Genomic DNA, 14,906 nt, shown 5'->3' with positions numbered 1-14,906 from the left:
TGCTAAATCTTGTGTTATCCTGACTGTAGTTCCACACTATTTTAATGGTTTATTTAAGGCTGATTATAATATTTTCTCCTTGTCTTGGGAATTCTGAAATTTGGCTATAATATTCCTGACAATTTCCATTCTAAGATCTCTTTTGGAAGGAGATATATGGATTCTTTCAATTTCTATTTTACCCTCTACTTCTAGGACATCAGAGCAGTTCTCCAGGATAATTTCTTGAAAAATGAAGTTGAGGCCCCTTTTTTGGTCATGGATTTCAGGTAGTCCAATAATTTCTAAATTATCTTTCAATTGTTTTTCCAATGAGCATTTCATATTTTCTTCTAGTTTTCATTCTTTTAGACAAAATCATCAATTTCCCCATTTCCATTCTATATTTTAAGGAATTATTTTCTTATTCTATATTTTAAGGAATTATTTTCTTCAGAGAGCTTTTGCATCTTCTGTCTGGCCAATTCTGTTTTTAAAGCATTTTTCTCCTCATTGGTCTTTTTGGACTGCTTTTTTCATTTGACCCAAACTGGTTGGGTTTTTTCCTTGTTTTTTTTTTTTTTTTTGCAAGGCAAACGGGGTTAAGTGACTTGCCCAAGGCCACACAGCTAGGTAATTATTAAATGTATGAGACCTGATTTGAACTCAGGTACTCCTGACTCCAGGGCCGGTGCTTTATCCACTATGCCACCTAGCCACTCTCCAAACTGGTTTTTAAGATGTTATTTTCCTCAGGATTTTTTTTTTATGTTTCCTTCACCAAGCTACTTAATTTAATTTTCATGATTTTTCCACATTGCTCTCATTCTCTTCCCAGTTTTTCCTCTACCTCTCTAACTTGATTTTCAAAATCTTTTTTGAACTCTTTTGAACTAGCCTCTGACCACTTTATTTTTCTTGGGAAGCTCTGGATTCAGAAGCTTTGATTATGCTATCTTCTGATGTGCATTTTGATCCTCCAGAGAAACAAAATAATCATCTATGGTCAGATTTCTTTTCTTCTGTTGTTCATTCATTTTTCCGGTCTATGACTTGATTTTAACTCTTTGATAAGGTGAAGTTCTGCTTCTAGGGTAAAGGGTATACTGTCCCAAGTCTTTGAGGGGGTTTTAATAACTATTTTCAGTGATAGCCCCCAGGGACCTGCAAGTTCTCAATTTCTCCAAAGTCTTAAGAGAGGCTCTCACTGCTCTCCAGACATATGCTCTAGTCGGTGGATGTCCACAAACACTCCCCTTTACCCTGGAACCATGAGGAAGGTCCTTGCTCTGCTGCAGGCCATAAGCTTTGTTGTGCTTCTGCTCCTTTTTCTGGAACTGAGGCCTTATATTGTGACCGGTCCTCTAGGGCCAGGTCTGTGCTGAGCCCTACACTTGACTGGGCTTTGCTCACATTGGTACAGCAGTTTTCTTGTTGACTTTCCAAGTTGTACTTGGTAATCCCCTGGCTGAGAGGTCTGGAAACCACCCCACAGCCACAGACCTAGGTGTCTCCAGGGATCCAGGAGATCCACCCTTTTTTTCTGGATAGCTGGAGTCAGTTTGCTCTCACTTGACCCAGGTCGCACTGCAGGCCCTTTCTAACTCCAGTGCAACAGAGCCTTCCCATGGATCTTCCAAGTTATCTTGGGCTGGAAAATTATTTCATTCAGGTTTTTTTTGTGGATTCTGTCACTCTAGAATTTGGTTAGAATCACTATTTAAAGGTATTTGAAATGGTTTTGGGGAGAGCTCAGGTGAGTCCCCTGCCTTTACTCTGCCATCTTGGCTCAGCCCCCAATCCAAGACAATTCTGAAGGACTTATGATGAAAAATGCTATCCAGAAAAAGAAGTAATGGAATCTGAATGCAGATCAAAACATATTTTTTCTTTACTTTCTTATTTTTCTTGTTTTTTTGTGTGTTTTTCTTTCATAACATAACATGGAAATATGTTTTGTGTGACTACATATATAACCTACATCAAATTATTCACCTTTTCAAAGCAGGGGAAGGAAGGGCGTGAAGGAAGAGAATTTGGAACTCAAAAATTACAAAAAAAAATATTATTAAAAAATTATTTTTTGTCATTGGGGAAATAAAATATTATTATAAATAAATCTTTTCTATCAATTAAAACAAATCTTCTAAGATCTACTAGACAAAAATTTGAATGATATACTTTTTTTGTTTAATATAAGTTGCTGAAAGATCAGAGGATTTCAAGTTATACTTAAACCTTGAAAATCATTTAGAACAACCCCCTATTATTTTACAAATGAGTACACAGGTTAAAAGAAATTGACTTGCCTTAGGTCATCTTATTAGCACTTTTAAGTAATAAAAACCAGATTCTTTATCTACAAATTCAGTCTTTTTTCACTTTGTAAGAACTGTTTTTCATTACGAACATTTGTCAGCAACAAAACTATCTTTTATAATCTCTTCTGATTCATATTTTTATCTCTCTCTCTCTCTCTCTCTCTCTCTCACACACACACACACACAAAACCCTTAACATATTCCCCCACTAATTAGGCACAGTCCTTCACAATTCACAATCACTAACAATACTGATGACCTTTCTGACCAACACAGCTCTGAGGGCATTTAGATTTCATTCTTGGGTAAGTTGTTATATTTTATAACTCCATGAATCATGTCTCTTTTTTAAAAATCCCTTAAATGTCACCTAAAATTAATTTTCTCTATTGATTTTGTGGTAAATATCAAATAACATCACAAATAAAAATGACTAAATTTTAGTACATAAGAAAAGATTCATCATTAATATGAGCTATCCTAAGGCTGTATAATAACCAGACCATCAATCTGTTAAGATAAAAATTTATAACACAAAAAAAGGAAGATCTGATCTAGATTTAAATAAGTTATGGAAAATTAATACAGGGCAAATGGACAACAGAAATTTCAAAGACACCAATTAAAACAATTTTATCCACAAGTTAAACAAATATTACCTGCAATGATAAAGAGATCAAAAACCTATAATGCACCTGAGAAAATATATATTTGACTTAATTCCCCAATGAAGAGAGATGACATTAGAGGCAACACTGATTTTACATATAAATTCATCTGTAAAATCTAATAGAGGATGATGATGGTCTATCATGAGCAATAACATTTCATAAAGCTGAGAGAAGTAAGAAGAAATAAAACCAGTCTAAAAATAAACTAAGTCTTCCCAAGGATAATGATGATGAAACATAAGAAAAATGGAAAATGGAAAGTGGAAAACAAAAAACTCAATTTTTTTTTTATCATCAAGGAGAGTGAAACTATCATATTTGTTCCCTAACATCCTGGAATCTAAAGTGCTTTTAGAAGGGGTAGAAACAACAGTAAAGATAATAATAACTAGCATTTCTACAGTTCTTTAAGATTTATAAAGCACAATACATGTTATCTCATTTGATCCTCAGAACCACCCTGTGAAGTAGGTATTATTATTATCATCCCCATTTTATAGAAGAGGAGACTGAGGCATAGAGAGGTTTAAGTGGCTTGACAGAGTCATAGCTAGTTTCAAAATGTATTCTCATAGCTAGGGATATTTGGAAATCTCCTTACTTATAGGCATCTGGCCTTAGGAATTCTGAGGACCTTCTGTATTTTAAAATAATGAAATTCTATTTGATTTCTCATGGTAATATTTTGCAACACATGATTGTTTATATATTTTGCTGATTTACCTATCCATAGTTATACTGATATGAGAGTAATAATTTTAAAGTTAGAAGGGACCTTAAAGTTGGTTTACTTGTATTTTCATTTTACATATGGAAATTATGTGCCTTAAACAATGTTACACAGATTATATCAAAGACAGGAATAGAACCTACATCTTCTGACTCCCATTCTGGTGCTTGCTTTTTTTTCTGGTGTATGCTTTTTTTTCTTTTAATATACAAAATTGTCTTTTTAATACTTACTTTGCCATTATTTTTATTTCTTGGTCAAACTGCTGTTTCAGTTCCTCAGTACACATATCAGCCATCTATAAACCAAAAATATCACCAAATCACAGACCCAATAATTAAAAGAAACTTCAAGTCTGGCCCTTATCAGATAAAAAAAAATACCTGAAGCCCAGAAGATGAAATAACTTTTCCAAGGTCACAAAACTTTTCAGCTAAAGTATGAGGTAGGAGTGGGGGAAAATATAAAATATCAATAAAGGAAATTACATGAAAGCATATTTTATGGAGCAACTTTTTCTCAGAGAGTTTGAAATCAGGGACTAGATCACTCTCAGATGCTTATGTTTTTGAAGATCCAGCTGGAAAGCAGAAAACAGAAATAGAAACCCAGAATTTTTACTTACAGTTTTCTGTTATGAAAATGTTGTGGTTTTATAAATGTTTGATAATAAAGTAGAGTGTACATAGTGAGCCATTTAATGAACCAAGGATAAAGCAAAGAATTTACAGTTGTACAGCCAAGAATGAATTATTCTTTTTACTTTAATAATGTGGTCTATGGATAAAGATCATTAGGCAGTGAATTAGGTTTATTCACAACAAAGACAACTAATTTTTTAGCTTCCTTAATGCATTTTGTCTGTTTTTTCTAGGTTGTGACAGTACAACTTAATAAGAAAAATTAGTCTGCTTAAAATTGTTTGTATATAAAAACTGTTTAATCTTCCACAAAAATAATGTTCTAATTTCTCATAAAGATGGGGGGGCATGATGAATTCTTAAAAGTTGTGACTGAAAAAGCATAAGTTTTGCAGGTTCTACTAAGTTAGGAAGGTTTTTAAGGATGGATTTGTAGATGGACTACATGTCTGATGTCTGAAAAATTACCTATTTAAAATTGAAGAAACTTATCAGCAGAGTGGTGGAGAATGATTTTGCCAGGGGCAGTGGGGGAAGGGGTGAGGGACACAGGAGCTGGTTACAATATTAACTATTAAGTTTTAGGGGAACTGTAATTTGTTTTGGTTGGGGAAACATCCATACTGATGAAATCACAAATCATTAAGTTGATGTAAAAATAAGGAACTATAAAATTCTGCACAGATATGAACAACTACCTATTTAAATTTATGAAGTGTTTTTTTTCCAATCTTAGATGTCTACTGATGTCAGACTAGCTATTTCTCTTTTATCATTTTAATTACAGTGACAACTCATTTCTATATTGTGCTTTAAGGTTACAAAGCACTTTCCTCATAACAATAGAGTTAAGTAATTGCTCTTAGAAAAAAAATGTTAGAGTTACATGTGAATTCTGTCTTTCTTCAAGTCCAGCACTCTTTCCACTATATCACACTATCCAACATATAAAAAAAATTTTGGTTAATGCTAATTCAAGTGAGTAAAAGTAAATTTTTATTTCAATTTATTCCAATGCAATAAAATAATTGTCTAAAATTGTTATTTTTCTGGGCATGATGGGGGTCTGTAATTTCTACTACTGGAGTAGTCTAAGGTTGATGGATTGCTTAAGTTTAGAATTTCTGAGTTACAGTAAGGATAAAGCCAATTGTATGTCTGACACCATTATGGAGAGAATTTCCATATCAATTAGCAACAGAATTAGCCTGTGACTTGGATGCAATATGTCAGTCTACGCAAAAAAAAAAATGGAGACCCAATCTAAACAAAAAAATAAAAAAAGATTATCTCATTACAAAATAGCCATCTAGGAGGTGGCTAGGTGGCACAGTGGATAAAGTACTGGCCCCGGAGTCAGGAGGATCTGAGTTCAAATTCAGCCCAGACACAATAATTAGTACCCAGCTGTGTGACCTTGGGCAAGTCACTTAACCCCACTGTCTTGTAAAAAAACCCATCAAAAATAAAACAAAATAACCATCTAATTTTTCCTCTAGGAAAAGGTAACTTACAGTTGAAAGTTTCTTCACTGCCACAGTTCTGTCATTGATAAAACCTCTATACACAACTCCAAAGCCTCCCTCTCCCATTTTATTTCCGCCAGCTGACATGGGGTGCTCATCAAAGTTATTTGTAATATTCTTTAATTCATAAAATGAAAAATTTTGAAAACCTGCAAACATCAATATGAGAAAAAAAAGTTAATCAGATAAAAGAAAAATTCAGAGTTTTCAGATAATCAATGATTTGTTCCAATTTAAATACTAACATTACAGGAAGTGACCTTTATTGACATTATACAAGGAAAAAAAAGATTAAAATTACTTTCCCTATCTAAACTTATAAGTTAGTATGTCTAACAGACTTAATAAAGAGCATGTATAAGTCCCTCACACACACACATATGTATTTAGGTACTTTCAAGTTTGACCAATTTCACTTGGCTTCTTGATGTCTATAGTGATCCACGGCCATGATTCACATCTGGACACTGGATCCAGAAGATCTAGAGGCTGGTGACTCAGCACAGCATCCCCTCACTCAAATCCAATTTATGTGCTTGTTATGACATCACATCTCCCTTGATGTCATAGTCTTCTTTGAGAATAAAGGACAACCATCAGCATCATAGTGATCCAGAATAATATTTGGATAATTTATTACTCATTAAAAGACTTGCAACTTTGTTGTTGTTTTTTTTTAGCCATAAGTTTTGTCTGACTCTCTCTGAACTCATTTAGGGTTTTCTTGGCAAAGATTCCAGAGTCGTTTGCCATTTCTTTCTCTCAGTTCATTTTACAGGTGAGAAAACAAGCAGGGTTAAGTAACTTGTTCAGGGTCACACAGTTGAGTAAGTATCAGAGGCTGGATTTAAACCCAGATCTTCCTGTCTCGAGGGTCACTTCAATGCCCCAAAACTTGAAGTTTCTTGTCCATAATTAACTAAACTTGATCTCCCACTTTAATTTATTAATATTATTCAATGGCCTACATAAAATTTCTTTCCATTAGTAATTACTTACCTATACTTAAATATTAATATTACTGAATATATAATTTAACAAGAGCAATTAAAAACAAATATATATATGTGTGTGTGTGTGTATGTATATATATATATATATATATATATATATATATATATATATATAAACACAACAATTTACAATTGACTTGGTTATGACCAAAGTCACCATCAATGTAACTTAAAAGCCTCAAAGAACCCCCCAAAATTATATTATTGCAATTAATTGGTATTGTGTAACAAAAACTTGAACTAAAGTATAAAAGAAAATTCACTTTGTTATTGTCATTCAACTGATTTAGTCATGTTCAACTCTTCATGATCCCATTTGGAATTTTCTTACCATAAATACTAGAATGGTTTGCCATTTCCTTTTCCAATTCATTTTATAGATGAAGAACTGAAGCAAACAGAGTTAAATGACTTGCCCAGAGTCACCAAGTTATTAGGTTTATGAGATCAGATTTGAACTCAGGAAGATGAATCTTTCTGATTCCTGGTTCAGTATTCAATAATTGCATTGAATAATGACACTACTAAATAATGATGATTAAGTCTGTAGACAGTCTTGGATATGATTGGTAAATAAAGGCTGTAGGAATTAAGCATAGAGAAGAAAGCAAGAGAAGAGTCAGATCATAATATAGAAGGAGATTATATATATATATAATATAGAAGAGCTTTAATCAAAATCTACTGAAGTGCCATAAACAGAAAGAAAATTTAAGCACATAGTGAAGAGACAAGAATAAACCTAAAGGAAAGTTGAAGTCTGTTTGCATTGACAGTGTGAATGGAGGGTTTGAAAGTAAAGGATTTTAGGGCGGCTAGGTGGCACAGTGGATATAGCACCAGCCTTGGAGTCAGGAGTACCTGGGTTCAAATCCAGCCTCAGACACTTAATAATTACCTAGCCATGGGCAAGCCACTTAACCCCATTGCCTTGAAAAATCTTAAAAAAAAAAAAAAAACTAAAGGATTTTAGAATTTTGGAGAAAAGGAGATCTGAGGAAAGGTTTTGATAAGATTTGAGGAATTTTTAGAGAAATGCTATATATTTTTCCCAATCAGTTTACTTCCTTACACAAACAATATGATTACAAAAGAAATTTCTGAAGAGTTAAGTAAGAAATTAGTGTGTGTGTGTGTATATATATATATATATATATATATATATATATATATATATAAACTACAAACACACACACACACACACACACACACACGTAAACTGACCGACTGATTGATAGAGAAAATATTGTTTCTTTGTTCTGGTTTAAATAGTTATGCTAAAGATCTTTGTAAAAAAAAAAAAGTAAGTAGCTTTTCCTGCCTGCCTGATAAATAAAATTCCAGGGGGTAAGAAGAAATATGCCCTTTATCTGCCCTTTAGTACACTGGTGGGATTAAGTTAGGTTTAACTTATTTATTTGGCTCTTTGAGTTATTTAAAGAAATAAAGAAACAGTTATGGGGAATTGAAAATGCCACCATGAATTCTTAAATATGAGCTACCTGAAATCTTGGGGGGAAAATGAGATTTAAACACTATCATAAGTGAATATAAATCAAGAATTAATTTGGGTGAAATTTTTCATCTGAAACTAAAATATATTTGTGCCTTTGAAAGAATTTGATAGGACTTATCAATTTTTAAAACAGTTTATATTTGTTGTTCAGTTGATCAGATATATGAACTCTTTGTGAACCCAAGGGCCACAGCATGCCAGGCTCGTCTATCCTCTATTATCTCCTAAAGTGTATCCAAGCTCAGGTTTGTTGCTTCCATGTGACTTCTCAAGAAATAGAACCGGTTCCAGCTAGATGCTGGGCTCTTCCTGTGGGAGTGCCACATGGCCCTCTACACACATGTCCTGCCCCATTTCTTTTTTTTCTTCAGATCTCCGGTCTAGTGGTACAGAGAAATGCTATAATGCTATTGCAACCTGAGAAAATATCTTCTATTTTGGGATCTAGATCTCCACTGTACCAGGAAAAAGGCACCATTAGGTAAGGGGAAGGCGCATAGTTGAGCTTTATCACAGTCCAGATTCATGTCCTGCTCCCTTCTCTCTCTTCATGACACTTGAAGGAGGGAAAGGAGGTCAAGGTATGGAGCTGAATTTCATTGAAAGCCCAGTGTTGCAGCCCTACTTCTAAAGTATGTTAAGTAGTAGAGTTTTCACCTTGTTTGGTTTCTGGGTGTCCTAAACCATGGAGACAGCTGTAACTACTTTATCTCTAGTGCAATATTTTTCTATTTTTAAAAAGACTTAAGAGGTTTTGAAGATCTGAAAAAAATTTGGTATTATTTTTTTCATTGGGAAAGCAGTGCCATCTCTTGCTGATGACTACTTCCCTTTCTAGATATTTACTACTCAGTCCCTTGAACATATACATTCTAGACTTTGACCAGAAATTCAAGTCAAAATCACTAGTCTATCTATAGATTAAAGATGCTATTCTCTTGTTATTTTTTCTTTTTGAAATTTTTTGGGGGGTTGGGGGGGAGTTTTTTGCAAGGCAGTGGGGTTAAGTGACTTGCCCAAGGTCACACAGCTAGATAATTATTAAGTGTCTGTCAGAGGATGGATTTGAATTCAGGTCCTCCTGACTCTAGGGCCAGTGCTCTATCCACTGTGCCACCTAGCTGCCCTCTTTTTAAAAATTTTAAAACAAAATACCTTTCTAGTTCTATTGAAACTTCTTCATTTTCCTCTAAACTTCAAAGAAAATTTATATTATTTATAATGAGAATTATTTTCATGAACTAGATGATTACTGTGCTCCCTTACAATTCTCAAATACTGTTTCTGGGTCAATGGTTCCTCAATCACATCCCATTAGTTCTTTCAGTAGCCTGAAATACATTTTGCCTCAGACTAGGTACTTTAACTTATTTTGAGGCAGCTAAGTGTTTTCTTACTATCCTCTTATTTATCCTCTTAAAGATAAGATTTCAAAAAACAGAGATGGAAGTATATTCAAAGCATGAAGAATCTAAGTTCTAAAATTGTATGGGACCTCAAAAACCGTCTTTGTCAATGCCCCTGATTTCTGTTTTACAAATGAGAAAACTAAAGCTGATGATGTTTAGGTGAATTACTCAGGGTTACACAAGTAGTGAATATAAGAGATGGGACATGTAGCTTATCTGAATACTTGGAGGTAAAAGGACAACAGGAGTATTTTGAAAAAAAGAAAGCTAATAACATAATCTTAGTTTGGGGAGTAGTATAAAAAAGACTAGAAAGGTAAGCTGCAGCCGCACTATGGACAATCTTAAAAATTAGGTTTAGAAATTTTACTATTTATCTTACAAGTAGAAAGTCACTAAAGTTTCTGGGCATCAGATCCTCTAAATTTAAAATATTATTTTAGCAGCTTTATGTAGGCATGAGTGGAAAAAAAAGAAATTATAGGAAAAGATATCTATTAAGTAATAGCAGAGAAGCAGTGATAAGGAACTTAGTAGAGGTGGAAATAGAAAAAAAGGGATAGAAACAAAGGATAGTATAATATTAGAACTGAAAAGAACTGGTAGATGTTTAGATGTGTGGAATTCAAAAGAAAAGTGTCAGAGATTACAATGAACTCTCAGACCTAAATACCTGGGAGAAGCAAGTTGCCATTAACAGAAATTTAAAAGCTGTAAAAAGAGTCAGGATTAATTTACAAAGGTAATAAATTTAGTTTTAGACATACTAAATTTGAGTTGCTAATGGTGCATCTAGGTAGCAACAGCTAAGAGAAAGAGCTAAGACTGGAACTCAGAAAATATTTGAGTTGAATATAATTAATTAGGAGTTATTAATAGAGGGTGACAACTGAACTTTATATCAGATGATATCCACACTTAAGAAGTGGGAAGATCATGAACTGCCTAACAATTTCAAAAAAAGAATGATTAGACAGGTAGAACAAAAGTATCAGAATATCATTATTAAATGTATCAAATACATAGCATTACAAAGAAAACCAAGTATATTACAATGAAGGTGTAAAATATCTATTTTTAAAAGTTCAATTTCTAAGCTAAGAACCTCCGAGGATGGTATTTGAGTACTTAGTAAATATATCAGAATGAAAACACCTACCCCAATTGCTTGATTCCAATCTCTTTTTTTTTCTTTTTGGTTTTGGTAAGGCATTGGAGTTAAATGACTTGCCCAAGGTCACACAGCTAGTTAATTATTAAGTATCTAAGGTCAAATTTGAACTCAAGTCCTCCCGATTCCAGGGTCAGGGCTCTCTACTGCATCATCTAGAGGCCTCCCAATATATCTTTAAAAGTCAACAAAATAATTCAAAATTCTACATAGGTATGGCTATTTCTATTTCAAGTTCAATACTAGAATCCATTAGAGTTCTTCATTAAATTATTTGGATTAGGTTTTGGTTTTTTAAATTACTTACGTGTATCACTGTCTTCTAAACTTTTCACGTCTGAGCTTGAGAAATCCAGAGATGAAGAGATTTGTTCATGATTGTGAATAAATACAGGATTCCCATGCGTCTTGTCTTTTTCATAAAGAGGCAGCAATTTCTCTTGAGGGGATATTTCTTCTTGTGGGAGTCTATGAACAATTTCTGGAACACTCTCTGAAAAGGTAACTAAGATATTTTATCTTCCCCTTAAAGAAAATGATATGGCCCAACACCATCTTGTCTCACTTAACATTATTCCAATTTTAACATAAAACAACAGGCATAGCAAAACAGCTGATAAGGGTTAAGATATAAAAGAAAGGTGAAAAGTATTCAATTTCTAATGTCATAGGGGCTGAAAGCTGGGAGATGAAAATTACAATGCCAGAAAGATATTTAATTTCCTGGTGCATACAAATTTATGGGACTTTTAAAAAAGCTGTATCTTGTTGAACCCCTTTTTAGTGCAAGATCATATGCTTTCACTTTCAGGGTCTAGAGATAGTGACATTTATCCAGGAATTCTAAATTAGAATCATGGACCCAGCAATTTATAATTAATTGTTCTTTGTCAACCAAAAGATTGGAAGAAAGCTAAAAACAAAAACTCTTTTCATTTCTTTACTATGAAAAAAGCAAGGGAAAAAAGAAATGTTCCCACTTCCGCATCTTTCCTTATCAAATCTTGAAAAACTGTACCTGGCAACAACAGACGTGCTGGAGCTAGAAATTCATTTCTGATTAAAAGATCTACAAGGTCTCCAACTGTACAATTTGTGGTTCCCCAGTCAAAGAGTAGTTCACTAGTGGGACTCTTCCCAGCTTGAATTAATCCTTCAAACCTCCTTGAAAAAAAAAAGTGAAACAGAAAAAGTAAAATTAATCTCTAAATAATACTGAGAAGTTTTAGGAGCAATATGAATATACTATGAACATAAATTGGAAAATTTCATTGTCCCGAGATTTTAAATTAAATGAATTTAGTTAAGTGTATTCTTGTATAGAAGCAAAATATGTTTACATAGCTTATATTCCCTTTGAGACTTATGAAGCAGTGCAAATTCAATTTATGATATATGATGAAAAACATAAATAGCATGCTAGGTACCTTTCTTTTGATCTTCACTATTTTATTTCCATTAAAAACGGAAGCATCAAAGTTAAAAATTTTTCCTATTCTAAAGAGATTATTTTCTTGAGAATGGTAATTTTTAAAAATTTCAATCATAAGCATTGCTAGTTATTTATGTCTACTACCTTCAATTTTGTCTTATAAATTTTAATTCAAGATTCATTCTTATTAAGAATTTCATTCTTTTAGTTTTAATCTTATTTTCTGAATGTGGTAATCAGGAATCAAGACAGTCTCCTATTCAGATAGTTCAGATTTCAAGTTCTTTTGTTTTTAGGTTTTCCATCTCTCCCTTTGCTTTCTCTGAATAATCCTATTCTTCATCATGAACTGCAATCTCTTGATTCCTTTATTCTCTCCCAAGCCATTTCCCCTGCACTAGCCATTCTATTCACCTCCATTGTGACTCTTTGATGAATCAGTTCAACTCTATACTGTCTTCTCTTTAATTCCTATAATTCTTATTCCCTTATCATCTCTCCAATTATCCCAGTCAAGTCTTGACTCACTCCAGTGAAAATAATGCAACATATCTTACTGGGTCCAATTCAAATTTACACTACATAACCTCAAATGGGCCTTCACTACTGGTAGGCAGTCTTGCTATATATCTTCCTGATTCCATTTTCCACATTAGCGCTTACGAATGTTTTCCATTTCTTCTCAAAACCTTCCCCACCACTTTCTGAGATGAGAATCTTATCTCATTTTTTTCACTTTTAATACTATTTTTTCCAATTAAATGTGAAGATAATTTTCAATGTTCATTTTTGTAAAATTTTGAGTTCCAAATTTTTTCCCTTCCTTCTCTTCCCTCCCCTCTCCCCAAGATAGCAAGCAATCTCTTCCAGACTGGACATCAGCAGAGAGATTGGGGAAGAAGGGGTTGATTTGAGAATGGATATAGAATATGATCTGAGGTAAGATCCACCAAAGAAATTAAAGGAGTGAGAAGAAGACAGAAGGAAAACTAGAAGAGAGTGATATCCTGAAAACAAAGAAGAGAATGATCCTCACTGACAAAGGCTGCTAAATGAGGTTTGAGAAAAGGTCATTTGATTTGGCAGGTAAGAGATCATCAATAATTTTGAGGAAAACAGTTTTGGTGAAAAGATAAAGTTTGTAAGGGCTTAAGAAAGGAGTAAAAAAAGAAATTGGAAGTACAAATTATAGATGGACTTTTAGCTACACAGGGAAGAAGAGATATAGGATGACAGTGGGGATAGAAGGATCAAATGAGGACTTCTTCAGGATAGGAGAAACATGGGCATATTTGTAGGCAATAGGATGTGAACCGATAGAGACAAAGAGATTGAAAATAAATAAAAGAGTAGAGATGACAGTTTAGGTAATCCACTGGAAGAGATGGCATAGACTGGAAACACTAGAATAGAGATGTTACTCTTGGTAAGAAGTAGACCTTGGGGCGGCTAGGTGGCACAGTAGATAGAGCACCAGCCCTGGAGTCAGGAATACCTGGGTTCAAATCCGGCCTCAGACACTTAATAATTACCTAGCTGTGTGGCCTTGGGCAAACCACTTAATCCCATTGCCTTGTGGAAAAAAAAGAAAACCTAAAAAACATAGACCTTTACAGCATGTGAGGGGTGAAGGATAGTGACAAAAGGCATCTGAGAGATGAGAAATAAAAAAGAGAAGGGAAAATGGAATTCGCAGAGAATGACTTAAATTTTTCCCCTGTAAAATATGATGCAAGAATACAGTGATCAAATATAATTCTAAAAGACTTGTGATGGAAAATGCCACCCACATCCAGAAAAAAGAACATGAAATCTAAATGCAAATCAAAGTCTAATATTTTAACTTTTTTTTGCTTTTTGTTTTTTGTAGTTTTTCCATTTTGTTCTGATTCTTCTTTCACAATATGACTAATATGGAAATTTGCTGAACATGATTATACTTGTATAATCTATAAGAGATTACTTGCTATTTTGGGGAGAGGGGAGGGAAGAGAGACAGAAGGGGGAAAATTTGGAACTCAAAATTTTACAAAAATGAACACTGAAAATTATCTTTGGGGTGGCTAGTGGCGTAGTGGATAAAGCACTGGCCCTGGAGTCAGGAGTAACTGGGTTCAAATCCAGTGTCAGACACTTAATAATTACCTAGTTGTGTGGCCTTGGGCAAGCTACTTAACCCCGTTTGCCTTGCAAAAAACCTTAAAAAAAAACACCTAAAAAAAAAAAGAAAATTATCTTCACATTTAATTGGAAAAATACTATTAAAAGTGAAAAAAAGTGAGACAAGATTCTCATCTCAGAAAGTGGGGGGGGGGAAGGTTTTGAGAAGAAATGGAAAACATTTGTAAGAGCTAATGTGGAAAGTGGGATCAGGAAGATGTATAGCAAGAGTGCCTACAAGTAGTGAGGGCCCAGTTAAGGTTATATAGTGTAAATTTGAATTGGACCCAGTAAGATATGTTGGATGCATTAGAGTGATTCAAGAATTGACTGGGCA

At 33.8% G+C, this 14,906-nt stretch overlaps 1 protein-coding gene across 9 annotated transcripts in view; it reads right to left on the bottom strand.

The window, feature by feature from the left end:
* IRAK4 (interleukin 1 receptor associated kinase 4) overlaps nucleotides 1–14,906 on the bottom strand; it is a 69,099-nt gene that overhangs the window by 36,113 nt on the left and 18,080 nt on the right. For all 9 annotated transcript variants that reach the window (XM_074194868.1, XM_074194866.1, XM_074194867.1 and 6 more), the window contains 4 exons: nucleotides 11,996–12,141; nucleotides 11,285–11,470; nucleotides 5,857–6,017; nucleotides 3,935–3,999 (listed from right to left, as the gene is read on the bottom strand). In XM_074194868.1, coding sequence (XP_074050969.1) covers nucleotides 3,935–3,999; nucleotides 5,857–6,017; nucleotides 11,285–11,470; nucleotides 11,996–12,141 — 558 coding nt within the window. The remainder of the gene's footprint in view (nucleotides 1–3,934; nucleotides 4,000–5,856; nucleotides 6,018–11,284; nucleotides 11,471–11,995; nucleotides 12,142–14,906) is intronic.

The sequence above is a fragment of the Macrotis lagotis genome, chromosome 7, assembly GCF_037893015.1.
Source record: "Macrotis lagotis isolate mMagLag1 chromosome 7, bilby.v1.9.chrom.fasta, whole genome shotgun sequence".
In the NCBI taxonomy this organism is placed as follows: domain Eukaryota; kingdom Metazoa; phylum Chordata; class Mammalia; order Peramelemorphia; family Peramelidae; genus Macrotis; species Macrotis lagotis.
Note: the sequence above shows the minus strand (reverse complement) of the source record. Positions and strands in the feature narration are given on the sequence as shown.